This window comes from Myotis lucifugus, unplaced genomic scaffold (assembly GCF_000147115.1).
Source record: "Myotis lucifugus unplaced genomic scaffold, Myoluc2.0 scaffold_311, whole genome shotgun sequence".
In the NCBI taxonomy this organism is placed as follows: domain Eukaryota; kingdom Metazoa; phylum Chordata; class Mammalia; order Chiroptera; family Vespertilionidae; genus Myotis; species Myotis lucifugus.
This window is the reverse complement of record NW_005871359.1, coordinates 905,272-932,206: the sequence shown is the minus strand read 5'-3', so window position 1 is coordinate 932,206 and position 26,935 is coordinate 905,272. Positions and strand designations below refer to the sequence as shown.

Genomic DNA, 26,935 nt, shown 5'->3' with positions numbered 1-26,935 from the left:
AAAGTCTGTGTTGAGGGCCATGGAAGAACAGACAGTGCTTCAGGAGGCCTTGCCTGGGATGTCTCAGGGTTTCCCTCCCCTCAAGACAGGGCTGGACCAGTGGAACATCATCATCAGAGGGGAAGATTCAGGTTTCCACCAGTCCTCCAGTCCAGTATGGGCTCTGCACCCTCACACCTGGTTGGTTAATATAAGTCCCTAGAGCACTGCTGGCTGGGTAGGGCAGGCAAAAGCTTGTCCGGTGGTGCAGGATTAGGGCAGAAGGCAGGACAAGGACACAGTGAGTGATAGCTACTGCAAGTGATTTTACTTTGAATACAAAGAAAAAGAAATCCACAAACAAGAAGCTATATTGTATAGTTATGTCTTTTAAACAATGTTTTGCATTTATAAATTTGTTTTCCTGATTAAAAGCACCAGTGAAGTTACAGGCTGCTAAAACCATATTACAAACCCGTTAAAAAGATATTATGCCAAACATACTTATTAAAACCCTTTAACAAAACAAACAATGCAACCACAAGCATATCCACTGTGCCAGGCAGCCCTTACTCAATTGTGCTCTCAGTCAGTGGGATAGGGAGTATTTACCCCAGGGAGAGGACCCTCACCATGCCTGTGGCCACCTGCAGGAGGCAGCTGTTTTCGAGGGAACCTGGGGGCACATCCAGGACCAGCACCCTAGACCAGCAAGCCCAGGGCCACTTCTATTAACAGGAGGAGGTGGGGAGAGCACATGAGGGTCTGACCAATTTTTGGCAATTGACCTGCCAACGAAATCCTTCTGCTATTACTGTGTGCCCAAGAGTTTGGAATTTTTATCTGTTGTTTTTTCAAACATTTAGCTATATGACACTTATGCAACATCTCTCTGGTGGCTCACTTGCTACCTGTCTTAAATTCTTATGATTGAGAAACTGTGAGACACTCAATGTGGACTCACAGAAAGGTATGTATGACAGCTTGATGTTATTGGTAGATGCTGCATTAAAGGGAGGTTCAAAACCATACACACGGTTTGGCTCCCATAAAGCTAAGTGGAATATTAAATGTTGAGTACTGAATTTTTCATTGTAAACTTAAGAACTTATCCTTAACTTTACACACACATAGGTAACAGAGTGGTCACTAAAAGCACTTTAACATCGGAACAGACATTAAGTTTTGAGGTTCTTATTTAAATTGTTCTACATACAAAATGCCCTAGAAGCAAAGAAAGGCTTAAATAAATACACAGAGACAAACATGTGCAACAATTGAACTAATGTGGATACAGAGAAGTTAGACAGTGTGGGATCCAGGCTGGTAGGTGCAGCTTATGGCGAGATGGGGGCTCCATCCCTTGAGTGGAGGGGAAGGCCCCTGATGGAGGAGGAAGACAGAATGGGGACAGCTTATGACTGGGCTCACACCCTCCTCCACAGGCCTCACACACTCAGGGCTGTCAGCAGAGGGAGCAGCCCTGAACACCCAGTTCTCCTGGGCACCACAGGGATGGTAGGTCCTCTTGGGACGAGCCCTGGAAAGCCTGCCCCTCTAACTGGTGACTCACTTGCATGCCTGTCACTGGCCCCCAAGTGGGCAGCAGGGCCCTGTCACAGGCCTGGTGAGGGCAGTGGCCCAGTGCAGGGTGATCTGCTAACAGTCCTGCTTGTGGCTAAGGCACACCCAGGCTCAGGGCCCAAGTAGCTACCTGAGTAATCCCATATCCTAACGTTCCTTCCATCACAGACAGAGGCTTCGAGAAGCAGCCTTCACAGTGCAAGGGTAATGAGACACAAACCAACAAGCCACCCTGACCAGCAAGACCACTCGCCACCCCTCAGTGGGGAGCTGCCCCCAGGTGCCAGAAGTTGGAGGGGGAGGCTGCTTTGATTGCCCCCAATCCACCATCATCACTGGGGCACCTCCTAGAGTATCCAAGAGGAGCACAGAATCAAGCACACTGCCTGGGCCTGGCAGAACTTCCTGGGGGGGTCCAGCTTGGGAAGAGGTTTCAATGCTGTGCCGAGACCCACGGTAGGTAGTCCTCCCTCCCAAGGGCCAGGTTGGCTGGGCTCCAGACATCTGCAAATATCCTCTGCAGAGGAGGCCACAGAGCTGCCTTCGTTCAGCACCCTGAGTTGGACTGAGGAGGGTCCTCTCCCCTTTCCCCTGCTTCCTACCCCACAATACAGACACTGATGGGGGAAGGCAGCTGGTGCAAACACAGGAGTCTCAGCTCCAGCTCCAGCTCTGAGAATCAACACATATGCATGTGCACATATGCGCACGCGCACACACACACACAACCTGTATCTACTGCACATGCACACACACACTTGTCTACAGTATGCACACACATGCATACCCATGTTTACAGCATGTGCACCCCCATGGCCAGACAGTGATCCAGTCAAGGTACAGATGTTTGGAAGGCGAGTTCATGGGTCCCCTGACCAGAGGCACTAGTTGTCAGAAGGATGGACACTGGAGAGAAAGGCAAGCTGGGAAAAGTGTTGTAGCAGGACATGCATTTTTGTCCCTGATGTGCATCCTCACTTCTTCCTTTCAATTTTTGGCCAGAAATTGGCATCTTGCCTCTAAGCTCTGGAAGCTGCTGTGAGAGCAGAGGAAACACTCCAGCCTGGTGCAGAAGTTCAGGCAATGGAAGTCACGTGGCAATGCCCCAGTGGTGCTGCCCATCCTGGCACTCCCCATCCAGATACAGTCCCAGGAAAGTGTAACTTGTAGTAGGACTGGCAGTTCAAATCCACTTTAAAGGATGGCTCTGAAAAATTGGCTCCAACATTCCACCTGCAAGCCTCAGCACCGGGGTCCTGATTCACAGCGGTAAAGCTGGCCAGCCCTTCCTGGGAGGGTGGGAATTGGCCCTGCACACTCCCCGGGGACTTGGAAGCTCTGGGAAAGAAGCCTGGGGACACCATGCCAGCACGCCTCAGAGGAAAGCGCGAGTGCTGTCTGTGTGGAAGTCAGGGACACACTAGGCCCCACGGAGGCCTTGAGAAGCTGGGTGGTCCCCTCCAGGGGTCTCAAAGGAGGCTGGCCAGGCTGGTGTTGGGTCCATTCTGAGCTTGGAACTGCACAGGCGGTGGGCCATCTGTCCACTGCAGGAAGAGAGAACACACAAGTGAAGTCCTTCTGAATCACCTGCTTGGGTGACTAGTACTATTTCCCATATCCAAGGGGCTCCTGAGACTAGGCTCAGTTAGGAATTGCTGGAGATGGCAGCCAAGCATATATTTCCTCTTCAGGAAGTGTGCCCCACACCCTGAAGGGCTGCACGCAAGGTAAGCCAGCCTCGAGGAGCCAACCACCACCCCCATTCTGTCTTCCCACACCTCGTGCCTATACCGTGATAAGGTTATGCTCGGGGAGGCTGCAGGCCTCGATGTGGTCCTGGAGTAGCTGCTGAGAGAAGTTCTGGTGCATTTGGGCGGCTTCGTGGGCATCCATGGCATTCCCACAGGCCTTGTTCAGGTCTGAGGGTAAGACACACATGGGTGAGCCTGCCTTCCCCAGCCACCAACCCCATGGCCCTCCCCTTGGGTATAGGTGGAGCCCTAAGGTCAAACCCAGGCTCCAGCTCTGGCTGGTAGTGCTAAGTGGTTAGAGCGCCAGTCCACACACTAAAGGGTCACAGGTTTGATTCCCGGTCAAGGGAACATACCTGGGTTGCAGGTTCATTCCCTGACCCCAGCTGGAGCACGTGCGGGAGGCAAAAAAACAACACCCAGGCTCCACCATTGGGTTCCTGTGCACATGGCAAATCACCAGCCTTGAGCCCTGTCTTGGGCTCAGCTAAATCCACCTGCCAGCAGCCCTCGCAATGCCCTCCTGAGTTTCTGTGCCATGTCCTTAACATGGGTGATCAGCGGGGCCCACGCAGAGGCTGGTTGGGCAACAAAGGTCCCTCTGCAAACAGGAGTTAGCTAGAGCAGGGCACCCAACACCCACTTCTGAGGCAGGAGAACTGAACAAGTCCACAAAATCCACTGCCTCCTCCTCAGGGCCTAGGACAAGTCTCTGTAAATAGGGGAGCAGCCACCTGCTGAGCCCCCGCCCTGCACCCAGAGCATCCCAGCCAGTCCTGCCAATGGGACAAGGATAAGCACAAGGGCTCACAGTCCAAGTCTTCACCCAGATGCCAAGAATCAGCCTCACAGGTCCTACACTGAGCTGATGCCATGACTGAGTCCAGTGACCACTGCCCTCAAATGGCCTCCTGAGAACCTGGGAATGCTAGAACTGGGGCTGTGGCATGTAGAGGCCAGTCTGAGCAAAGGCCAAGCAGGGCTTACTCAGCATCTCTGATCTCTGGGAAGGGCCAGCTGCCATACTCACCTCTCAGCAGGGCTGACGACCACAACTGAACTGACATGTCCGGGATCTTGCTGGCCAGCTGCATGGCGGGCACCACCATGTTGTTACTCTCCTGTGGACCAAGAGCAGCGAGGGAGTGGGGGAGGCAGCAGGGACAGCTCAGGCCCACCTGTCAAACCTAGCCCAGGCTATGCCCTCCTCCTGCTGCCTGGCACACTCCTACTTCTACTTCAGAGCCCAAGATCATTCAAAACATGAACCAGAGATGCAGCTAAAGAGCTGCCTTGCCCACCTTTCCCTGCTCAAGGTGGCTTCTGGAGATTTATAAATAGATGAGAGCCAGGAAGGTTTGGTTCTAAGCCTGGATCTGCAGTTTGGGGCTGTGACCTTCATCTCCCCATCTGGACATGAGGTCATCAAAGCTACCACACTGAGACACAGGCACACAGCCTGTACTCAGTGGGGCTTGATGCTTCCCCTAGACACACACAGGTCACTGTCCTCACTGTGCTTAGAGGCTGAGAGGCAGGGTGACAGAATGTTAAAGAAGCAGAGCTGCACTCAGAAGGAAGAACCCAGAGGTCATCCTTTTTCTTTGGGGGCGGTAACATCCCCAGCCATGGCCATCAGTACCTGAGCAGCAGGGCCGGTCAGCCTTGGCAAACACTCGTCACACGGTTGTGGGGAGGGGGACCAGCCAGGCTCATTTAAAAAGCTAATTTTTGCCCTAGCTGATTTGGCTCAGTGGATAGAGCGTTGGCCTGTGGACTGAAAGGTCCCGGGTTCAATTCCAGTCAAGGGCACATGCCTGGATTGTGGGCTCGATTCCCAGTAGGGGGCGTGCAGGAGGCAGCTGATGAATGATTTTCTCTCATCATTGATGTTTCTCTTTCTCCCTCTCCCTTCCTCTCTGGAATAAAATAAAATAAAATAAATAAAATAAAATTTAACAAAAAATAAAAATTAAAAGCTAATTTTTAGGGAGCTCCGGGGTTTGGTCAGATGAAACTTTAAAGGTCAAGACACCTGACCTGTGTCACCTGTCTTGTGAAAACAGCTCAAGTGAGGTTGGCTAAATTATGGAGTAGATGCTACTTCAAAATTCTTGCTGCTGTTAAAAAAGCTCTAATACAGTGGTGTAGGGAAAGACAAAATGTAAAACTATAAAACATCCTGAGAAACAAAACCTATGGGTGGGCAGGGGCGAGCAATGAAAAAAGCCAGAAGACAGAGGTCATGCTATGATTTTCAACTTTGCTTCTCAGAGCTTCTATGATAAACATGTCATATTTTGTAATATGGACAAATGTTTTTGTTAAAAAATTAAAGGTCTGTGAGATCAATGGGTGAGAGCAGGCGAAGATGCACAACTGATGGGGAGACCGGGAGTGCCAATCCCACCAGAACCAGCCCCAGGGGCCACTCTAGGTGAGAGTGGAAACAGGAGACCTGAGGACACCATGTGTGCTGGGCAGAAACAGAACCCAAGGGATTCTGACTAAGAGGACACTGTCCATCCCAGGTATTAACACACACACAGGGGAACCTGCCTCAGCCCTCCCAGCTCCAGGAAGCCCCAACCAAGCACTAGGTCTGTCTGCCCCATAGGCCTACCCTCCAGGGACCCAAAGTTCCCCGGGCCTGCCCCCCAGGCTGTGTGAGCCAGAACACCTCTGCCCTTGCCAAGCCTCATGAAGCAAAGAGGGCTGGGGGAAGGGTGTCACTGAGACAAGATAATCGAGGGGCACGGGATGCAAAGCACTGCTTGATGGTGACCCCCCAAGTACCACGCTGGCCCTGTCCCTCAGCCTGGCCTGGGCACTCACCCTGTGGTTCCCCAACACGTAGAAAATGTGGCCCAGAAGCACCAGAGAGCAGGCTGTGAGCCGGTTCAAGTCCTCTGCATTGGACATCTTCAGAGTTTCTCGCAGAAACCGCCTACATGAGGGGAACAGACTGAGGCCCACTGAAATGCCTCTAGGGGAGAAAGAGGCAGCAGCAGCCTCTCAGCCCTGAGCAGAACCCGCCTGGCTGGGGCACAGAGGGGCTGAGCATACGCTGTCAGGGAGAAGACCACCTAGAGGGCCAGCCCAGGCTGCCCGCCCTCAATAGCACTCACTTGGCCTCATTGTAGCGTCCCTGGAAGAAGGAGAAGAGCCCACGCACGTAGAAAGCCGCTGCTCGAAGGCAGTGAGAGCTGCAGGGGGGAGAGTGAAGTGTCATAATTTGGTGGGGTTTTTGTAAATATAGCAGGCTTACAAAAGGGGAGTGGGTGATGGTGGTAGAAGTGATGGTGCAAGGTACTGGGAGTAACAGGGCAGTCAGGGGCCCCATAGGTGGTGGCACTACCCCAGAGAGCAGAAAATACGTAAGACAGGCAATGGTAAAGTAGGACCTCAGTGTGGGGCCATGTACCTGACAGGGAAGCTGTGGTCTGGGTTGATCCTCTCCAACAAGCTGTATAACTGCAAAGGAAATGTCAGTTGGGATCACTCTGCATTTCTAAATGTGAAAGAGTTTGGCCCCAACTATGCTAGTAAATTGATCAGGGCTGCCTGCAACTTCCTGATAGTGTTGAGTCCTCATCCTGAATCCCATGCCTGGGCCACCTGCTGGTAGAGGGGCAGGATCTAGAGCAGGTGAAGGAACTATAAGACACTGTATGGGTTGCTCACTTCCTCACACCCCCATGGGAATCAGCCTCCAGTGTGAAGGGTCTGGTGCAGGGTCCTTGCACCCTCAGCCTACCCTGCCCTATGCCAGGTGAGGGGGTCACAGTGCATGGGCCACAAGGTCTCACTGTGATTCTACAACAGAAAGCTCAGCAAAGAAGAAACTAAATGTGTTCTGGGAGATTTAACAAAGCTTGGCTTGTTTTCAGCAGGGAGAAGTGTTACTTAGCCAGAGATTGTTTCTCCCTCAGATGTGGCCTCCCTCAGCCACACTACACTCTAAGGATAGATACGCTGGGGCTGCTGAGATGGCTGGTGCCCAGGACACCTCCCACCCTAGCCCCTGAGTAAGAGTTGAAAGAAAGGATACCAAACATGAAGCATGTCACCTACTACCTCTTGGTGTCTATTTCCTTCCCGTATATACACACTCGCCAGGTTGGTTACAATGAAGGCCCATAGCTCCTGGTGGTTGGTGAGCTGAAATGGGGACACAAGGCATTAGAGGTTGGCTGCTCATGGCATGGGAGCTACCCAAACACTTCCTGGTGGCTACTACGGAACCTCCCATTCTCTTCAATTCAGACACCCTTCTGACACACACACACACACACACACCTGCCTCCTAAACCCAAGAACAGTACAGCTGTTAGTTCTTTTGGCTATAAAACCATCAACTGTGTTATGAGAAATGTAGGAAACCAACTGCACTGATCCTGTCCTCAGAACACACTACATTTTGGTCCATTTTCTGCTTGTTTCTCAGGACTGAGACCCAGGCAGCCACTGCCTCCAAACCATGGTGACCCTCAGACACTGTGAGCACAGATACAACAGAGGTACATGTTGGTCCTGGAAAGGCCCCCACCAGGAAAGAGGCCAGAGATGCTACTAATGGCCAGTGGTGGATAGACCACTGTCCCCAGTTCTTGGGAACCGAGAATGGCCAAGACAGGGATCGATATGAGAGGCCCAAGTATCACCCAGGCCCTGATCTCCAGTGGGGTTGAGCAAGCACAGTATGCAAAAGGTTGAGGGTGCAGGGGAAGTGCAAATCCCACCTGCAGGAAGTGCTCTGGTTAGGTCGTTGTAGGACCACACAAAGAGCTCTGTTTGAGGTCAAGGGGGTTGGGTCTGAGTTCTGATTGCACACTTCCCTGCCATTCCCTCTTGGCTAATGGGGGATTCCATGGGACACACAGTCAGAGCAGCAGCAGCAGTGAGGATGTGCTTGTCTGGTCCTGGAGCAAGGTGGGCAGAGCTGAGATCTGCCACTGGGCTGTTGACTCCACGATGATGTGGCACTAGCCCTAGTGAAGCTTCCAACCTGGCAGCAGCAGGTGGCCTCTGCGGCTGTTGTCCTCATCACAGCCCATACCTGACTCCTTACTAAGAAGCACTGCCTGCCCCATGCAGTGAGGGCCAGCACCTTACCCGCAGGGCTGTGGTGAATTGGGCTTCTGCGTTGTCCATGCAGTTGACGGAGACACAGTACAGGCCCTGCAGGAAGAAGGAGGCACTGAGGACTTGAGGCCTTGCCACTTGCCCAGGGCCGTATGGCTACACATAGACGAGCCTGACCAGTGAGTGACTTATGAGCCAGGTACACCTGAGCTTTTGCCCTGGTGAGGAGGCAGAAAGAGACAGCATGCTGGGTTACTCCCTTCTCCTGGGACCTAAGTCAACTTGGACTTAAGGTGTCTGTTAGAATGAAGTCCACTGGGGTGATTGTCATGGGGTTACTCACTGGAATGGGGCTGGGGCAGGCAGTCCTGCATACTCACCAGCAGCGTGTGCAGCTGTGCAGCGTGATTGGAGAAGAGCCGGGGTGACTGTTGGCACAACTGGCAGACCTGTGAGATCTGCAGGGAGAACACGCCCAACATCACAGGACCTGTAACCTGGGACCCAGTGCCCACATCCTGCCTGCCCTCACCTGGGGTATAAAGTTCTGGTGGGTGTGTCCATTGGGGGGGCAAAGGGCAGCCCTAACCTCCTTGAAGACAGTGATCCTTGTCTGTGACCTGCCTTCTCCCCCATTTCCAATCTGTCTCGGTTGTCAGCACCTTTGCCCTGCTTAAGGGCCTGTGCCCTTCTCAAGAAGTTGGTAAGTAGGAGTTACATGCAGCAAGGAGAGCTCCATCTTCCTTGGGCACTTCTAGAAATTGCCCAGCTTTTAGGGAAAGGGTCACTGATTTCTGTACCAGATGTCTGATCAATTGTGCCCATGTAGGGTTACCAACTGCCAAGTTATAGCGAATTGACACGGACAAATGCCCTGCTGATTTGCACGGGCAAATGTACATTCTCCTGCGGTAACTTCTGAAATTCGGCAACTCCAACCACCTGTCCCCGCCCTCCATCCCCAGCAGCCTCACCTCCTGTAGTGCGGTGGCCTTATGTCCTGTGACAAGCCTGCACATGATGATGTGCTCAAGCAGGATCACTTGGAAGGAGGATAGGATGGGGCTGCAGTCGAGCACTGGAGGTGAGAAGGGGATGAACACTCAGGATGCAGCTAGAGAAGCTGAGAAGATGCTGACCCCTAGTCCAACCTCCCACCATACTGACCCGTTGGCTACCAGGTCTGAGCCTACTTGTTCTGCTGTGTACCACGCCAACACCTAGCCCAGTGATGGCGAAACTATGACACGCGTATCAGAGGTGACACGCGAACTCATTTTTTTGGTTGATTTTTCTTTGTTAAATGGCATTTAAATATATAAAATAAATATCAAAAATATAAGTCTGTTTTACTATGGTTGCAAATATCAAAAAATTTCTATATGTGACACGGCACGAGTTAAGTTAGGGTTTTTCAAAATGCTGACACGCTGAGCTCAAAAGGTTCGCCATCACTGACCTAGCCTGTCACTTTATTCATGCCCACTGCACCCTAGAGTGCTGGGTTTACCGACCTGTTCAGGTGGGGAAGGAGATGGGCTCATAGCAGTTTCTGATGACTAGAGTTTTCTAAGAGTAAGAAATCCCTGGAGGGACTTGTTTTTCACTCTGACCCACCACAACCCAGTTGGGTGCTCAAGAACACTCCAGACAGTGGGTTGACGCTGCTCAGGAGAATGATACTGTGTGACCACCTCAGGCAGCAGCGGAGAGACCTGATTCCTGGCTGCCCCAAGTGGCTGTCCTCACGGTGGAACGAGACAGCGGAGACCTTCCCCAACTTGGCCGGAGGGAATGAACTATGATCCCTGAGGGCTTTGTATCTTTGGCTAACGGCTTCTCCTCCAGCAGCGCTGACAAAGGGTACAGGGACTGGGTGAGCAGGTTAAATGGGGACACCGAATCAGAGCTCTGGGTTCCTGCTAGTCAAAGGTCCCTGGTCCCACAGGATAGATCAGTCAAGCATCCAGGAAGAACCCACAACCTCTAGGCCATCTGCTGTCAGCAAGAGCCAAACTCAGATCCCAGCCTCACGCTGAGGACAGTCCATGTCACAACACGGATAACAGCAGACCCCATTTCAATGGAGCACCGTGGTCTCAGCAGGCTCAGGTGGGATCAGCTAACCATCACAGCTGTCTTGTGTAGTGGGGCGGACAGGATGAGATGGCACAAGACCCTTAGCCAAAGATAAAAGGTCAAGCCTAGGCCCGGCCTGCTCTGTCCTGACCCGTCACTCTCATCTGCCAATTAGAGTAACAAGACCCGTGGGACTCATGGAGACTGCTTGGCACTGCGCTTCTACAGGGTTCTCAGGCCCAGCATGAGGCGGTGACAGGCCACAGACCAAGCGGCACAATGGCCATGTGACCCACCCAGCCCAACGTACTCTTGAGCTTCTCCAGCTGCATGAGTGCCTTGTCTGTGTACTTCTAAAAGGTCAAGCCTAGGCCCGGCCTGCTCTGTCCTGACCCGTCACTCTCATCTGCCAATTAGAGTAACAAGACCCGTGGGACTCATGGAGACTGCTTGGCACTGCGCTTCTACAGGGTTCTCAGGCCCAGCATGAGGCGGTGACAGGCCACAGACCAAGCGGCACAATGGCCATGTGACCCACCCAGCCCAACGTACTCTTGAGCTTCTCCAGCTGCATGAGTGCCTTGTCTGTGTACTTCTGCGCCTTCTCCAGGTAGCCAGCCTGCATGGAGTGCATCACAGTCACCTGGCGACAAGACCAGATGGTGGTGGTCAGTAGGGTCCTCTCCTCACCCACCTGGTCCCTGGCCTTGGCCCTGGGGACTCACCAAGTAGACAAGCACACACATGTGCTCCTTGGGCAGCCAGTGGAAGAGGTCAGCGGGGTTGCTGGGCAAAATCTCGTCGTCATGCAGAGTGGAGATGGTCTGAATGCACTGTTGCAGCTGCTTCAGGCATGGCTTCACGCTCTTCACCTGCAGTGGGTGGGCGATACTGCACACCTGAGTACCTGTCTGCTCCCAATAGTGCCAGCTCACCAGTCCCTTCTTCCCAGGAGCTCCCGCCACACCCCCCACCTGCAGGAAGCCTGCCCCCAAATGGGTCAGCAGGCTCTCAGGGTGGGGGTCAGGGTCAGAGGGTCATCTGTGGGACTAAGGCTCAGCCACCACCTAGCGCTGGGTCCAAACACCAAGGATCAGGAGAGGCCTGTCCAAAGACCCTGCATGAGCTGTTTCCTACTTCCTGCAGTGACCCTGAGAGAACACGACAGGGCTGGGGCAGTTAGTAGTCATCCTTGGGGGCAAGAAGTAGCTTCCTGGGCCCAGGAGTCCTACAGGTGCTGTGCCTCATATGAACTGGCCTCTGGGCACAGGGAAGCCCTGTCCCAAGGCCCCATAGGACATGTCCAGAGCACCCCATGAGTCTGCTCTGTGTTTCTATGTATTGAGTGCAGCACTTGGCCCAACAGGTAAATGTGGGCATAGGTGAGGACTCTGAGGCAGTCCCTTACCAATGAAAGACCTGATGTTTTCTGGGGCTCCACCTGCAGCCTCCTAGGATTCGAGGCCAGGCCTGTGGTGAGTCAGTGGGACAGGGTCGGGTGAATAGGTGGGGCCATACTCCCAAAGGCTGAGCATATTCACCCATAGGGGGTACAGCCTCTCCTCAACTACACGGGGATTATAGAGTCAACTCTCGGAAACAGTTGATTCTGTCATCCCCTACTTGAACCTCACAAAGTTCTCATCAGCTGGGGGTGGTGGACAGACACTGCTTTAGTACCTGCTGTGTCAGGCACCTTGCCAGAATCCCCAGTTTATTATCATGGAATTGTGTGAGGCCATGACTACTCCCACCACGAGGACAGGCCACTGTCAGAGTACCCTCTGCCCTTAGGGGCACAGTACTCATGCCAGAGCAAAACAGGGTATGTGGGGGAGCTAAACCTTGAATGAGATGCACTTTGTGGTGAGGGACATGAGGTAACAACAGAGTGGGTATCTCAGCCCAAGCCCTGCCCATCTCATCGCCTACCTGCTCCCCAGTAGCCCTACTGTGGGAGGCACTACGCACCTGCCCTGCATCCAGGTAGTGTGTCACCTGGAGCACAAGGAAGAAGACACGTAAAGACTCCTTCTGGATAGGATTTCCCTGCCAGTTCTCGACAATCTGTCCACAGAGGGTCAGCAGAGGATGGACTTCCTGCAACTTGCGCTCCATCAGCAGCAGCTGGGAAGGGAGAGGCACAGGTGCTGAGGGCCCTCCCAGTGCACAGGGCCACCATCTGCCTGCCACCCCCTGGGGGACGGCTGGAACCATGCAAGGAAGGCAAACAGCTGGGCTGGAACCCACATCTAGACTGTTCCTTCCTCAGCACAAATCGCACAACCTGGAACCTGAATTCCCCCTTGAACCCAGCTGGTGCACGGGGCCTCACTCTGGTGGCTGCCTGTAGTGTTTCAGTGTCTGGGTGCCCAAAGGGCTGCACCACAGTGAGCAGGAGCCCTGCCTCATGTCCACCACACCTACACCATTCTGCTCAGCCTCAACTTACCATCCCTTTGCTGAGCAGGAACAGCGCCCTAGAAAAGAGAGAGGGGAGTCAGTCTGTGAGGCCCAGGCGTCTCCTGGGATGCCTGCCACCCCAACATTCATAGGGACCAACAAGCAAGCTCGGGGAATGGTTAAGCAGTGGCCCCCAGTGACCCCCAATGAGGCTGGTTTTATTTATCAGAATGCTCTACTTTGTTCTATTCAATTTTTCTTTATGTTTTTGGCCTAATTTAGACACTCATATGGCTCAAAAGCCCAGAAGAATAAACAGATAGATGCTCAGAAATCACAGAGGGGTAAGGTACAAGACAGTGTGCTTGCCACAATCTCACTCTTGCTCACACAACATTGGTAGACAGCATATGGCAGTGATGGCGAACCTTCTGAGCTCGGAGTGTCAGCATTTTGAAAAACCCTAACTTAACTCTGGTGCCGTGTCACATATAGAAATTTTTTGATATTTGCAACCATAGTAAAACAAAGATTTATATTTTTGATATTTGTTTTATATATTTAAATGCCATTTAACAAAAAAAATCAACCAAAAAATGGCTGAGCTCTTTCCAAGTAAGAGGGGAGGAGTGTGGGGAGAGGGTGCCTACCGTGTGTACTCGGATCCCACCACCCGTGCATATTCAGCTCCCACACCTAGAAGGTCGCAGGCTGACACCAGGTCCTTCTCAAGTGTGTGCAGTTGCTAAAAAGGAGAGAGAATAATAATCCTTGCTTCCGAATCTCTTGCTTTATAATACCCAGTATCTGACCTTAAAGCTTTGTTGGCAAGTTAAAGTGAACCTCCCCACTTATCAAAAAAATTGCCTCAGTGTCAGTTTTGAGTTAAATTAACCAAATACTCTCATCAATGTTAACTGCTTTAGGTACAGAAGTCTACTCTGCCTACGGTGTGTACATCATCTAAACTTAATAGTGCACAGAGCCAGCTATTAATATTCACAGGCATAGACCCCCAGGGCTACACGAGTGTATCTCTGTGCTTCAAAGGTCACCTTCAGGGGCCAGTCATAGGGAGGAGCCAGAGGAACCCCAAACAAGGAAGAACTACTTCAGGGGCAAGTGTCTGCGGGAGTTTAAACCCAGAAGCCTTAAGCTAAAAGGAAGGGACACCTGTGGGGCCTCAGTTGAGCTTGGGCTCCCAAGTGCATGAAGCATCCTGCAACTGTGACCTGAGGCAGGTGTCTCACTGCCTGGCCCACATATTATGTGCCAGTGGGCAAAGCACACATGGGAGGATTAAAGGAGACAATGCTCTGTGGGACAGCAGCAGGCCAGGGAGGAAGAGCTCAGGAGCGCTGGCTGGACAAGCTTTTCCAGCAGGGACCCTGAGCTGCACCCTTCTGGGATGAGGGACTCTTGGGGGATGGGGGGAAGAAAAAGCAATTCCAGCCGAGGGCCCACACCCTGCACACACAGGCAGGTGATGGAACTGTGTCATGGAAGATAGGCAAGAGGCAGTGTAGAGGGCAGGCTGGGTCACGGTCAGGAAAGGCTGGAGGCCAGCAGTGAGAGGGAAATGTGGGCAGTGCCCAGGAGAGAGAGGCACCCCCCACAGGGAGCCTTTAGGCCCAGTCACTACAGCCAGGAAGACCTAGTCCAGAGAGCTCCCTCTACCTAAGCATCTCAGAGCACTGGGACCAGGCCACCACTATGTCTGGAGAGCTGAAGGGAGGTTGGAGGGGGGGGGAGAGGGGGGGGGACCACCACGTAGAGCCCAGGTGAGGCTGTGCCCTAGCAGCCCTGAAAAGGCTTAACTCGAACAGGCATTCATTGCCCAACAGGAAGACCCTTGGAATCTCAGCACAGCTCTTAAAAAACATGATGGGCTTCTGGCAAGAAATGCTTCCAAAATTTAAATGAATACAGGCAAAAGGGAGCACCAGAAGAGAGGGGAATGCAATCACTCTTGATGCTGAATGAAAGACCTGTGCTGGGGATACTGCTGAAGTCAGAGGCTGAAAGGGACTTGTGAGCAGGCTAAAAGACCATCCCTGTGTCCCCATTGTCTCGGTGCAGCAGCCTGAGGAAGGCCTGTGTGTTCTGAAGGTGGGTGTGCCCCAATTTCAGCACCCATGTCTTGGCCAGGCCCCAAAGTACTCACAGCAAGCTGGAAGAGCAGGCGGCAGTGCCAGTATGGGGTCTGCTGTGATATCTGGATCGCTTTCCGCAACAGTGGCTTTGCTGCATCAACGGAATTCTGAAAGGAAACAGTCACATTTGGGGAAAGAAAAGAAATAAGCTGGCAGGCAAGCTGGATTCCTTATGCTAGGATGCCAGAAGACCACTCCCATTCATACTCACAAATGCATTTGTGGGTTGCTGATTTACTTTATTAAAAGAAGAAAAGAGCTCTGGCCAGTGTGGCTCAATTGGCTGGGCATTATCCCATGCACCACGAGTTGCCAGTTCAATTTCTGGTCCAGGGCATATGCCTGGGTTATGGGCTTGATCTCTGGTGGGAGGCACGCAGGAGGCAGCCAATCAGTGTGCTCTCACATCAATGTTTCTCTTTCTCTCCCTCTCCCTTCCTTTCTCTAAAAATCAATAATTAAAAAAAGAAAAGCCTGGCCAGTGTGGCTCAGTTGGTTGAGCGTCATCCCATGCACCAGGACACCAAGAAATCGCAAAAATAGCAAGAAGATATTTTATTTTTAAAAAAATGTATGTTTTTATTTATTCTAGAGAGAGGGAGAAGGAGAGAGAGATAGAAACATCAATGATGAGAATCACTGATTGGCTGTCCCCTGCACACCCCCTACTGCAGCGGTTCTCAACCTGTGGGTCGCGACCCCTTTGGGGGTCGAACGACCCTTTCACAGGGGTCGCCCAAGACCATCGGAAAACACATATATAATTACATATGGTTTTTGTGATTAATCACTATGCTTTAATTATGTTCAATTTGTAACAGTGAAATTGGGGGTCACCACATGAGGAACTGTATTAAAGGGTCGCGGCATTAGGAAGGTTGAGAACCACTGCCCTACTGGGAATCAAGCTGGCAAATGGGGAATGTGCCCTGACTGGGAATTGAACCATGACATCCTGGTTCATGGATTGATGCTCAAACACTGAGCCATACCAGCTGGGCAAGAAAAGACATTTTATTGGACTCACTGGCTGGGAGGTTTTTGCACTGATCATAAAATAACTCATTCAACTAAACTGAAAGTAGCTTTAGTTCAAAATCCTGAACAGTCAATTGGATGACAAGTGCCGTCTTTCTTATACTACAAGAGATGGGCCAGGGGTGTGAAGCATGCATTCCCTGTTACCCAGGGAGCCTCACAGGCTGTTGCTCAACGTGGGGAAAGGCGATTTTCAGCTACACCTGAGATCAGGAAACATATTACAAAGATAAACTATATGGACTTGTTCAAGAACTCATTATCTTTAGCCTAGGAACAAGGCTGTTTTCCAAGTCTCTGGAAGTCTTAGAAAAATATTTTGTTGGCTCTCATGAGCAAGTGATCACCCACAACCACCAAAGGTAGGAAAGTAATGGGAAGCATTAAAAGCCAGGAGGAAGTCAGAAGAAAAAACAAAACAAACAGAACAAAAAAGCCCTGGTGAGGTGACTCAGCTGGAGCATCTTCCCGTACACCAAAGGTTGCGGGTTTGATTCCTGGTCAGGTAGCAAGTTCAATCACCTGTTGGGTGTGTACAGGAGGCAACAGATCAATGTTTCTCTTCCCACCCCCTTCTCTAAAGTCAATAAAAACATATCCTTGGGCCCTGACTGGTTTGGCTGAGTGGATAGAGCGTCGGCCTGTGGACTCAAGGGTCCCAGGTTTGATTCCGGTCAAGGGCATGTACCTTGGTTGCGGGCACATCCCCAGTAGGGAGTGTGCAGGAGGCAGCTGATCGATGTTTCTCTCTCATCGATGTTTCTAACTCTCTATCCCTGTCCCTTCCTCTCTGTAAAAAAATCAATAAAATATATTTTAAAAAACAAACAAACAAACATATCCTTGGGTGATGATTACAATAAATAAGAAAGCCAAGAGGAAGTCAGTCCACTCCTGAGAGCATCAATTTGCCATTGTGCCATCTTTACAGGGAGACCCCGCTTTCAGAAACCTCCATAGGCTCTTACCTCTTGACAGTACAATTCAGACAAAAGACTTGCTGCTTCAAATTTAACATCTTCAAACTGTGGGATCTAGTGACATCTGGTTAAGGAAGTACAGATGCTGCAAAAAGGTCAGTTTAAAAGAGATAATGTGTGCCCTAGCCAGTTTGGCTCAGTGGAGAGAGCGTCATCCTGTGGACTGAAGGGTCACGGGTTCGATTCCTGTCGAGGGCACATGCCCAGGTTGTGGGCTCAATCCCCAGTAGGGAGAGTGCAGGAGGCAGCTGATCAATTATTCTCTCTCATCATTGATGTTTCTATCTCTCTCTCCCTCTCCCTTCCTTTCTGAAATCAGTAAAATATATATAAAATAAATATTGTTAAAAAAATAATGTGTGGGGTTCTTACACTGGGCAGGTTCACCAGTCAGGTGTGTTCCCACTTACTCTGAAACTCTAAGTTCATGTATTCCCCCAGCAATCCCTGAGCTTGCTGCTGCCTAGGTGTGGAACTAGGCTTGCAGAGGACCATGGCACCCATGGTGAGGCCACTGGTCTGAAGGGACAGATACGGCTGAGCAGGGATTCTCCAAGACCTAAACCCATGGGTGTATCATAGTGGGAATTCAAGTTTATAACACATCCTTTTTATTAAACAAAGCATTTCTTAAAGGAAACAGTACAAAGAAAAGGATACTTGCTGTGATATCAACCACTGAAAGAGAAATAAAAAAAGTATTAATTCTCAGCCAAATGTGTGGCACATACTCACTAGCTCTGGCTTTGGGGTTTATACAGGCTGTCCTGTCACAAAGACTACAGGTGCTCAGGTAAGTGAAAGGTGGCCTATAGGCTCATTTTCCCTCTCATCCAGCAACCACAGCATGCCTGGGGAGAGGGAAACAAGCATTTTCTCCCTTACTGACAGGGTGCTTCCTGTCCCACCAGGCACGTGAGTCTGAGTCAGAGCCCCTCCCACTAGAGCAGCGGTTCTCAACCTGTGGGTCGCAACCCCTTTGGCGGTCGAACGACCCTTTCACAGAGGTCACCTAAGACCATCCTGCATATCAGATATTTACATTACGATTCATAACAGTAGCAAAATTAGTTATGAAGTAGCAACAAAAATAATTTTATGGTTGGGGGTCACAACATGAGAAACTGTATTTAAAGGGCCAGAAGGTTGAGATCCACTGCACTAGAGCCACAATGCTTCAGAAGGGGAAGGAATGCAGAGGGGTCCTTACGTGCCATTCACTGCAGTTCCTCAACAGTAAATCATAACATGAGAATTCAATTACAACTGGAGAGTGAGTCTGGGGGTGTCAATCCTTATTGAAGAAGTGGCATTTAAAAGATGCTTACAGATGAGCAGTTAGCCTTAGAGGGGAGGGAGGAGAGCTCCAGGAAGGACTTGTGAGGGTAATAGGGAGTGTGCAGAAGGCAGCTGATCGATGTTTCTCTCTCATTGATGTTTCTAACTCTCTATCCCTCTCCCTTCCTCTCTGTAAAAAAATCAATAAAGGGGTAGCAGAGATCATTCTGAGACCTGGGCTCACAGTCCCTTTGCTGGCACACATGCAGGACATGCTCCCACTTGGGGACTGCTGTGCCCTGGAGCTCCACATTCCTACAGGAGGCAGTTAGGTGCCAGGACCGTCCACCCACTAACCAGAGTCTCTCAGACCATCTAGGACTCAAGCATTCATCTGACACTTGTCCCACAAATGTTCTCAGAGTCCTGGTAGGTTCTGGAAGGCAAATCTGGGGCTGAACAGAAGACCCTGACTTGCCATGCTCTGTGAAAGAACAGCATGGGGGGCGGGGGCATGTCTGGGGCTGTGTGTGTGTGTGTGTGTGTGTGTGTATTCCCAGGTAAAGGGGGAGTAGGAAGTGCTCTTGGCAGAGAAGAACCTGTAAAAAGGCTGGAAGGTGTATGTGCCACTCACTGGTAGCAGTGATTGTGGATCTGAACGCCCTGGTGTCATCTATGCAGCCTGACCCAATGAGATCTGAGAGTATCCTAGATGCAGCAAAGAGAATGCAGAGGGAGGAGGAGGAGCCAGAGACTGAAGGCCCAAGGGTCTGCTGGCTGGGAACGTGAGCAGAGGGAGGCGCTAGTAAAGCCTGGCAGACAGCCTTGGGGCTGGAGATGCCTTTGGGGCAAGAGTGAGTGGGAAGGAGGAAGTCACAAAAGAGGTTGGGAAAGACTTGGAGCTGCACCCCAGACCAGCTGCCTGAAAGACACAGGTGGGCCAGGAGGGGGAGCTGTGGGAGAGGAACAAAGAGCACTCAGGGCCACTGGGCTCCTGACTCTCACATATGCACACAAGCACATGTGCAGGTGCACACACACAAACACACATATGCTTGCAGAGCCCAAGCAAAAGGCACTATGCAGCCAGCCCGAATGTCCTCTCCCAAAGCCCCACTGCAGCAGGGTCAGCAGGGGCTCAGGGCCCCCAGAAGGCAGGGCCAGTGCCTGCTGCCAGGAGTACAGTCCAGAGATGGGGTTCCTCAGCTGGAGGCTGTCTACAGGGACAGTGGGGATGGGTCCAGCTCAGCCACATGTGTGTGATATCATGAAGTGGTAAACATGAAAGTTGGGGCTTGCTTTCTACAGAAGCCACTCCTCCCCAGGGGGAAGGGCAGTCCAGCAACAGAAGCTCCTGAAGACCACCAACTGGGAGGAAGGATGGAATGCTGTGTAGGAGACTGTGTAACTGAAGAGCTGGATTAGGGACATGTTGAGATCTGGCCCAACACTAAGATTCTGTGGTCCTGCACCTCAGTCTCCACGTGCAAGATCTACCTCAGGCAAGGCCTCTGGGCTGAAGAGGAGCCCTCTAGGAAGAGTACAGAGTGGATAACGAGAACGTGGACACACACAAGAGGACGGGATTAAAGGTGTGGACCCACATGGATCCTAGTCGCCCTTAGCATCTGTTCCCAGGGCTACAACCTGCTTCCATGCTCTCATGCATGCGCTGTGGCCGGCACTTGAAACACACATAAATGGGGGATGTTAGATAAAGACTTATGATGTGCTTCCTCATGGTGCTATGTCCCCAGTTCCTGGAACAGGCCAACACACAGGAGGTACCTGGAAAACATTTGTCACATGAACGACAAGTTCACCTAGCATCACCAGGAAATGAGAGCTTCCTTATGTGCAAATGGCCAAAGGGCTGAGACTTATGAATTTAAAATACTAACTCCCAATGGCATCAGACAGCTCCCTTCAAACATTACTGCATTGTGTCCAGGCATCAGCATCACTGACACCTTGAGACATCCCCTACGATGACCCAGTACCAAAGCTAGAAGCTAAAGAACTGGCTCAGTGTCAGGGCAAGCCAGTAACTTCCTCAGATTGATTGTCTGCCAGACGCCAATCAAATGACTTTGCTTTTGTTTCTTTTTAACACTTGTGACCTAAAATCACAAATCAGAAATATACAGACATCAGAAATATATGCATCTCACAAATAAAGTACCAAGGTTGCTACCTTCCCCAAAGTTGCAACCTTAACATTAAAAAAAAAGCTTTTATGTTTCCTTTCTCGTGATGGGAAAGCAGCCAAAGTGAATGGCCCTGAGCTGTGGGGAAGCCTGTAGGCACAGGGCAGGATGTGAACAACCCTACCAAGTCCCTGGGGCCACCTTCGGGTTCTCAGGGAAAGCAGGGTCACTGCAGGGCCAATATACATCCTAGAGGTGGAAGTGCCAGATCAGCACACTTACTGTGCTCGGAGAATTTAATCCAGGGCCGGAGAGCATTCCAAGACTTCTTTGTACCTCGAAACCAAAGTAACTTTTTTTTTTTTTTTTTTAAAGATCAGGTTTTTAATAACTAAAATGTATAGAAATAGTTATCAACTGCAACACCTTTGGGATGGAAGCACAACACTTAGGAGCCAGCCTTGTCTCTTTCTGCTGTGTGACCATGTTACGAGCATCTCCCTGTCAGCAGCAAGTCGGAAGTGGTCTCCACCTTGTAGGTTTGTTGAGGATACAATAAGACAGTGTCCCAAGAAGCATGAATGCATGGTCTGGCATGTAGAAGGCGTCAAAAATACTATGGTAATTCCCGGGCAGGAACCAGAAGAATTGGGGGTTGGAAGGGAGGCAAGGGGCGAGTTGGTGGAACTGTGAAGTGGTGGTTCCTAAACAGATTTCAAATCCTGATGTCAGAGGAGACTCAGAGAGTGAGAGTGAAGAAAAATGAAAATGAAAACAGGAGGAAGCACAGATCACTCTTCCATGAAAAGGCTAACACCAAGCTCTGTAAATGCAGCTTCTGCACAAGGTTCTGCTCCTGGTCAATGGGGCATGGAACTTAGCAGAACACAGTCATGATCCTGAAGAATGACACATCTGCTCTAGCTATGCCTGATGATGAAGGGCTCACCACTGAGCCCTTTCAGGCCTTAAAAAGAGGAAGGGAAGCATTTGATTACTTGCTGGGAAGGTAAACCAGAGACTGTCAGGCTAAACCTGGAAACGGAATTAACAAGTGTCTGGACGGCAGAGTTTGGAGCTGCTTTCTAAGTCAGATGAGCAAATCACCACTAAAAAGCAGCTCTGATCCAAAAGCAAAGAGAATGGAAACACAGCCTTGACATGGACACTGCAGTCAGAGAAACCACTGTATATAGAATGACTGCCTGGATAGCAAATAAAAAACTCCAGAGTAGCATTTATTTCTCTGTGGCTCTTAAATCAGGAAAGTCTAAGATGATGATGTACTTTCCAGGCCAAGGGATAAAGTGAAATGTGATAAAAAGAAAGTTAAGGGGGGAATGTGCAAATTACTGAAATGGACCTGTTTGTTTGTATGAAAATAAGGAAGACTGAAAATTCACACAAATGTGTAGCAAGAGGAAAGATAATACGGTGAAAATGAAATGTAAAGGAACACAATCTGACAGAAACACTGCAAAGAGCCTCGCAAATTCTCTAGTCAAGAGATTTCTGCACGGGCCAGTGTGAATCAGTTGGCTGGGTGTCATCCCTTGCACCAGGAGGTTGCCGTTCGATTCTCAGTCAAGTGCACATGCCTGGGTTGTGGTCTTGGTCCCTAGTGAGGGGCATACGGGAGGCACCCGATCAATGTTGTGCTCTCACATCAATGTTTCTCTCTGTTTCTATCCCTCCCTTCGCTCTGTCTAAAAATCAATGGAAAAATATCCTGGGGTAAGAATTAACAAAAATAAAATAAAAGGAGAACATACTGGCCCTGGTTGGATAGGTTAGTTGGTTAGTGTCTTTAGGTTGTGGGTTCAATCCCCAGTCTGAGCACATACAAGAATCATCCAATAAATGCATAAGTAAATGGAACAACAAATCAATGTTTCTTTCTCTCTCTCTCTCTCTCTCTCTCTCTCTTCCTTCCTCTCTAAAATCAATAAAAGTTAAAACTAAATAAATAAAAGGAGAACATATTATGATTCTTTATTGCGTGAGTCTGGGAAAGGAAAGAATAAAAGTTGATAGCTGCCTGATTTGGGAAAAATGCACAACTGATAGAGAATAACAATTTTAAAAAGCATGCAACACAAAAGGAGATCACAAACAATTGCAGAAGAAAAACAGCATGGAGAACTGCACTTTAATTGCAACCTGAACAAATTCTTAGCTGGGGATGGAACTGACAGAAAGAAAGGGATTTCCAGGTATAATGTCAGTGTGAGCTACAGAGTGGACCTTGAGTCTCTGTGAAAGATCCCACAAGATTCAGGGTTCTGTAAAATCCAGGGAAACTACTTCCCAAGGATAAGGGCTTAGCCCTGGCGGGATAGCTCAGTTGGTTAGAGCGTCGTCCCATACATCAAGGGTGCGGGTTCGATCCCCAGTCAGGACACATACAAGAGTCAGGGCACATACAAGAACTAACCAATGAATACATAAATAAGTGGAATAACAAATTGATCTCTCTCTCTCTCTACAAAAATCAATAAAAAAAAAAAGCTCCTTGTCAACTCCATCTTTTCTCCGTGGCCCATATTTTTCATGATTCTTTCATCACTGCCTAACCTCTTACTACATATTCAGTATTTGTCTCCCTCACTAAAACATAAACTTATGTGGGCAGGCACTGCTTTAGTTATTGCTGATCCCTAGCACCTAGAAGGGGGCTTGGCACCTGGTGTGAGCTGAATAACTAAGTGCCAAATAACTGGGAATAGAACTTCACAAAAACAGTAACAATTTATTGCCTTGGCATGGAACCTGGTGATCTGGAGCCGAGGTCTGAACCCAACTTTGTTAATAACCTGACATGTGGCTTTGGCCAATCACTTTACCTCTCTGGGCCCTTACCACCTCGCTCTTGAAACAAGGAAGTTGATCAAGCAAGGACTAAAGTCCCCTTCCGATTCTTTTCTTCTTCATGTTTTTATTAATTTGAGAGAGAGAGAGATCCCCTCTTGGAGATCAAGCCTGAAACCCAGGCATGTGCCCTGACTGAGAATCAAACCATCCACCTTTTGGTGCAAGGGATTATGATCAACCAACTGAGTAAAACAAAGATCTGGTATCCTCCCTAAAGCAACTTGTTACTTTTGCCTCTGGTGGTTCAGATTTACCTCAGATCAATACATTTTTAAAAATCTAAGTTGATTCCTTCTTGCAAAGAAGTCTCCTTTTAAAAACAAACATATATATATTTCAGAGAGAAAGGGAGAGGGAGAGAGAGAGAGAAACATCAATGATGAGAGAGAATCCCTGATCAGCTGCCTCCTGCACGCCCCCTACTGGGGTTTGAACCTGCAACCCCGGCATGTGCCCTGACCAGGAATCAAACCATGACCTCCTGGTCCACGCTCAACCATTGAGCCACACTGACCAGGCAAGAAGTCTCTCCTTCAATCAGAATAAAAGAGTAAATGGCAAATGAAGTCACAGCCAGATTCTTTGAGGCACCAAGGTCTCTCACGAGTCAAGATGGGAGGGCATCGCCCTGGCCAGTGTGGCTCAGTTAGTAGAGCTTCAGCTTGCATTAGGAAAGGTCCCGAGTTGGAATCCCTGTCAAGGGCACATACCTGGGTTGCAGGTTCCATCCCAGCCACAGTCCAGCGAGTGCAGGAGGCAACCCATCTTTGTGTCCCGCCCCGCCCCTTCCATTCTCTCTAAAAATCGAGGGGGGAAATATCCTCGGGCAAGGATTAACAACAACAAAAAGATGGGGGGCGGGGGTGAGGCCTGCCTCTGAAGGGGATGGTGGGAGGAAGAGAAGTCACCAGGTGAATACTGAGAAGGCAAAGCTAGGAACGCCCTTTCCCCCACCCCCACCACTGAGCAAACTGGTTCTAGAATCCAGCCCCCCTACCCAACTCCGTCCGCCTCCTTCTAGGACTTCAAACAACTAATTCTAGGCTCTGGGCCTCTGCTTCCCACCCATGACTCCTCGAATCACTAACGGGGGCACAATACCCTCTAGACCAGCGGTTCTCAACCTGTGGGTCGCGACCCCTTTGGGGGTCGAACGACCCTTTCACAGGGGTCGCCTAAGACCATCAGAAAACACATATATAATTACATATTGTTTTTGTGATTAACCACTATGCTTTAATTAGGTTCAATTTGTAACAATGAAAATACATCCTGCATATTAGATATTTACATGACGATTCATAACAGTAGCAAAATTACAGTTATGAAGTAGCAGCGAAAATAATTTTATGGTTGGGGGTCACCACAACATGAGGAACTGTATTAAAGGGTCGCGGCATTAGAAAGGTTGAGAACCACTGCACTAGACACTCATCAGACTTCCGGGTCCCGGGAGAGAATGCTTTCCTGGGTTTTCCGAGACCAAACATCAGATTCCCGAGGGGCGCCTGGCCTGTCACCTCGGCCCTGCACTGTCCCGAGCCGCTTCGGGAGGGCGCGCTCAGGCTGATGCTGGGGCTGAGCCCTGAGAAGCTGGAAGCTGCAGGACTCCCCGGCAATCTGGGGACGTCTCCAAAGGCGCCAGCATGTCTACTCCGGAAAACCTAACGAATTTGGGGACCCTGCGGCTCCTCAGAAGAGCAGGGCCCTGGACCCTGTCTGTCACTAGAGAGGTTAAATAACGCCCCCCGCGAGGGTGGCGGCTTAGGGGTCCTGCGTCCCAGGCGGGAAGTCGCACCCCAGGTCCCCGAGGAGCGGTCCGGGCGGCCCTCGCCTGCTGTGGTCGCAGCCCGTCAGTTCAGGCCCCGCAAGGAGCCCGCGCTCCTCCCTCGCGGTTCGGCCCGCGCTCACCGCTTTCTCCAGGTGGCTGCGCGCCTGTTCGCTGTTCTTGGTATGGTGGTAGAGCACGGAGCCGAGCTGCAGGTGCGTGCGGGCCTCGATGCGCTGAGGCGGCTTGAAGGGGAACACCGCTTGCAGGCAGTGCACACACAGGCGGATCTTGGGCGGGCTGGATGTGCGGAAGTGCTCGGCGAAGCCCAAAAGTGCCAGGTACCATGACTCGGCCGCTTCGGCCTGCGCCGCCTGGGCCGCGGCCGCCTGGGCCGCTGCCGCCGCCTGAGCCGCCATTTTGGCCTCCACAACAACAAGCCGTCACCACAGGGAGGCGGAAGCAGGCGTACGGGGCGGGGCCCGGCACTCTTCGCGTCCCTCGCGATAGCTGCCGCACAAAGCATCCTGGAACATGTAGTTTATAATTTGGAGTGGCTGCGACTCCCGGTAAGTGAGAAAAAAGACGACGCCTTCTGGTCTGTGGGACTGAGACCAGACCTTGCAGAGAGGCCGAGGTTTGCGCTCCTGCGAGAAAGGTCCCAGGTGTCCCCGCAGTGGCAGGGCGTGGCTGGCCAATGAGGACTACATCTCCCATTGGGCCATGCGCAGTATAACATGCCTCCTCAGGTGGCGCCGGAGCATTGTGGGATTGGATGAGTCTCAAGATGGACAACCGGGATGTTGCAGGTAACAGCCCCCTCCTCCTTTCATGCTCCCGTCTGCGTCCTCCGAGCTTCGCGTCTCCGCTTCGTCCTCTGACCGAGTCTGCCCCAACCCGCCGGTCCTCCCCCTCAGCCTCTGGGCGGCCCGAAGCGACGGGTTCTGCACCTCCCCCGCCTGACGAGGTCTCAGACCCAGTTGCTGTCCCCCACCCTGGGCCTGGTTTGCTGAGGGCGCTTGGCTTCCGTAAAGGCAGACACCGGGTCTGTCTTGCGTCGGCTTTCCGAAAAATAACCACCTTCAGGGCTCTTCCGAGCTCCGCTCCCCAAAACAGCGGCAACCTTGGGCTGTCCTGCGCTTCTCTTCGCAGCGGCTGCCTCTTGGCCTGTGTGCTGCTTTCTGGAAAAGCTGTTTTTCTGAACTGCTCTCAGACATGTCCTGGATACATAAATTCCCGAGTCTTTCGAGCCTCCACTTGACTACAAGCCTTGCCCTTCCATCTCCTCCAGCCCTAGCCACCCAGAATGGGTACACTCACCCACCCATTCAGCAAATACTGTGTGCCAGGCACTGTGCTGGTCGCTGGGGGTGCAGTGGTAATCAAAACAGGGCCCTGCCTTCCTGAAGATCACTTTCTAATGGGTGTCAGACATGCACCAAGAGGAACTATTTATGCAAAGAGAGTTATGAGTGGGGCTGGAGGCTGGTGATATTGGGTGACCAAAGAAAGCCTTATTGAGTAGAAGACATTTTAGATGAGAAGGAGGCCTGGGGGGCAGAGCCTTCCACACCAAGGCGGGTAGGGGGGGTGGCAAGTGCAAAGGCCTTGGAGGGACTGACTTGCCATTTTGAAGAAAGTCAAGGATGGGGAAGGGGGGGCCATCTCTGGCAGGGCCTTGAAAATTGACTTTCAGAATTTGGATTTTATTCTGAATCCCATGGGGAAATTTAGAGGTGTCTCCTCCATCTCCACAGCCAATGCCCATGTCTGAAGACAACATCATCTTTTGCTTGGAGCCAGAAAGCCTCCTTGTTGG

The 26,935-nt window shown here is 51.0% G+C and overlaps 2 protein-coding genes across 9 annotated transcripts in view; one reads left to right on the top strand and one right to left on the bottom strand.

Annotated features, from left to right (window-relative positions):
- Nucleotides 1–285: 285 nt before the first annotated feature.
- Nucleotides 286–25,574, bottom strand: MAU2 (MAU2 sister chromatid cohesion factor). Of its 5 annotated transcripts, none has more exons than XM_014465841.2 (19): nt 25,260–25,574; nt 17,713–17,730; nt 17,041–17,106; nt 15,046–15,141; nt 13,532–13,626; nt 12,931–12,958; nt 12,450–12,605; nt 11,204–11,350; nt 11,031–11,121; nt 9,374–9,477; nt 8,780–8,857; nt 8,430–8,495; nt 7,389–7,475; nt 6,739–6,788; nt 6,443–6,520; nt 6,150–6,261; nt 4,345–4,435; nt 3,342–3,482; nt 286–3,107 (listed from the first exon to the last, which is right to left on the bottom strand). In XM_014465841.2, exons 1-18 carry the CDS (start codon nt 25,533–25,535, stop codon nt 3,349–3,351), a joined length of 1,773 nt encoding a protein of 590 aa, XP_014321327.1. In that variant the 5' UTR covers nt 25,536–25,574; the 3' UTR covers nt 286–3,107; nt 3,342–3,348. The 5 variants fall into 5 exon arrangements, with proteins under 5 accessions (XP_014321327.1, XP_023619752.1, XP_006100468.1 ...); XM_023763984.1 differs by having other exon boundaries at nt 3,349–3,482; XM_006100406.3 differs by having other exon boundaries at nt 3,355–3,482; nt 25,260–25,569.
- The window catches only part of SUGP1 (SURP and G-patch domain containing 1), a 26,169-nt gene continuing 24,785 nt past the window's right edge, over nt 25,552–26,935 (top strand). For 3 of the 4 annotated variants that reach the window (XR_002832058.1, XR_002832057.1, XM_023763983.1), the window contains exon 1: nt 25,552–25,925. Coding sequence is in view for 2 of the 4 variants with exons in the window: in XM_023763983.1 (XP_023619751.1) it covers nt 25,892–25,925 (34 nt within the window). In the remaining 2 variants the exon portion in view is untranslated. The remainder of the gene's footprint in view (nt 25,926–26,935) is intronic. The other variant, XM_006100405.3, reaches the window with a different exon arrangement.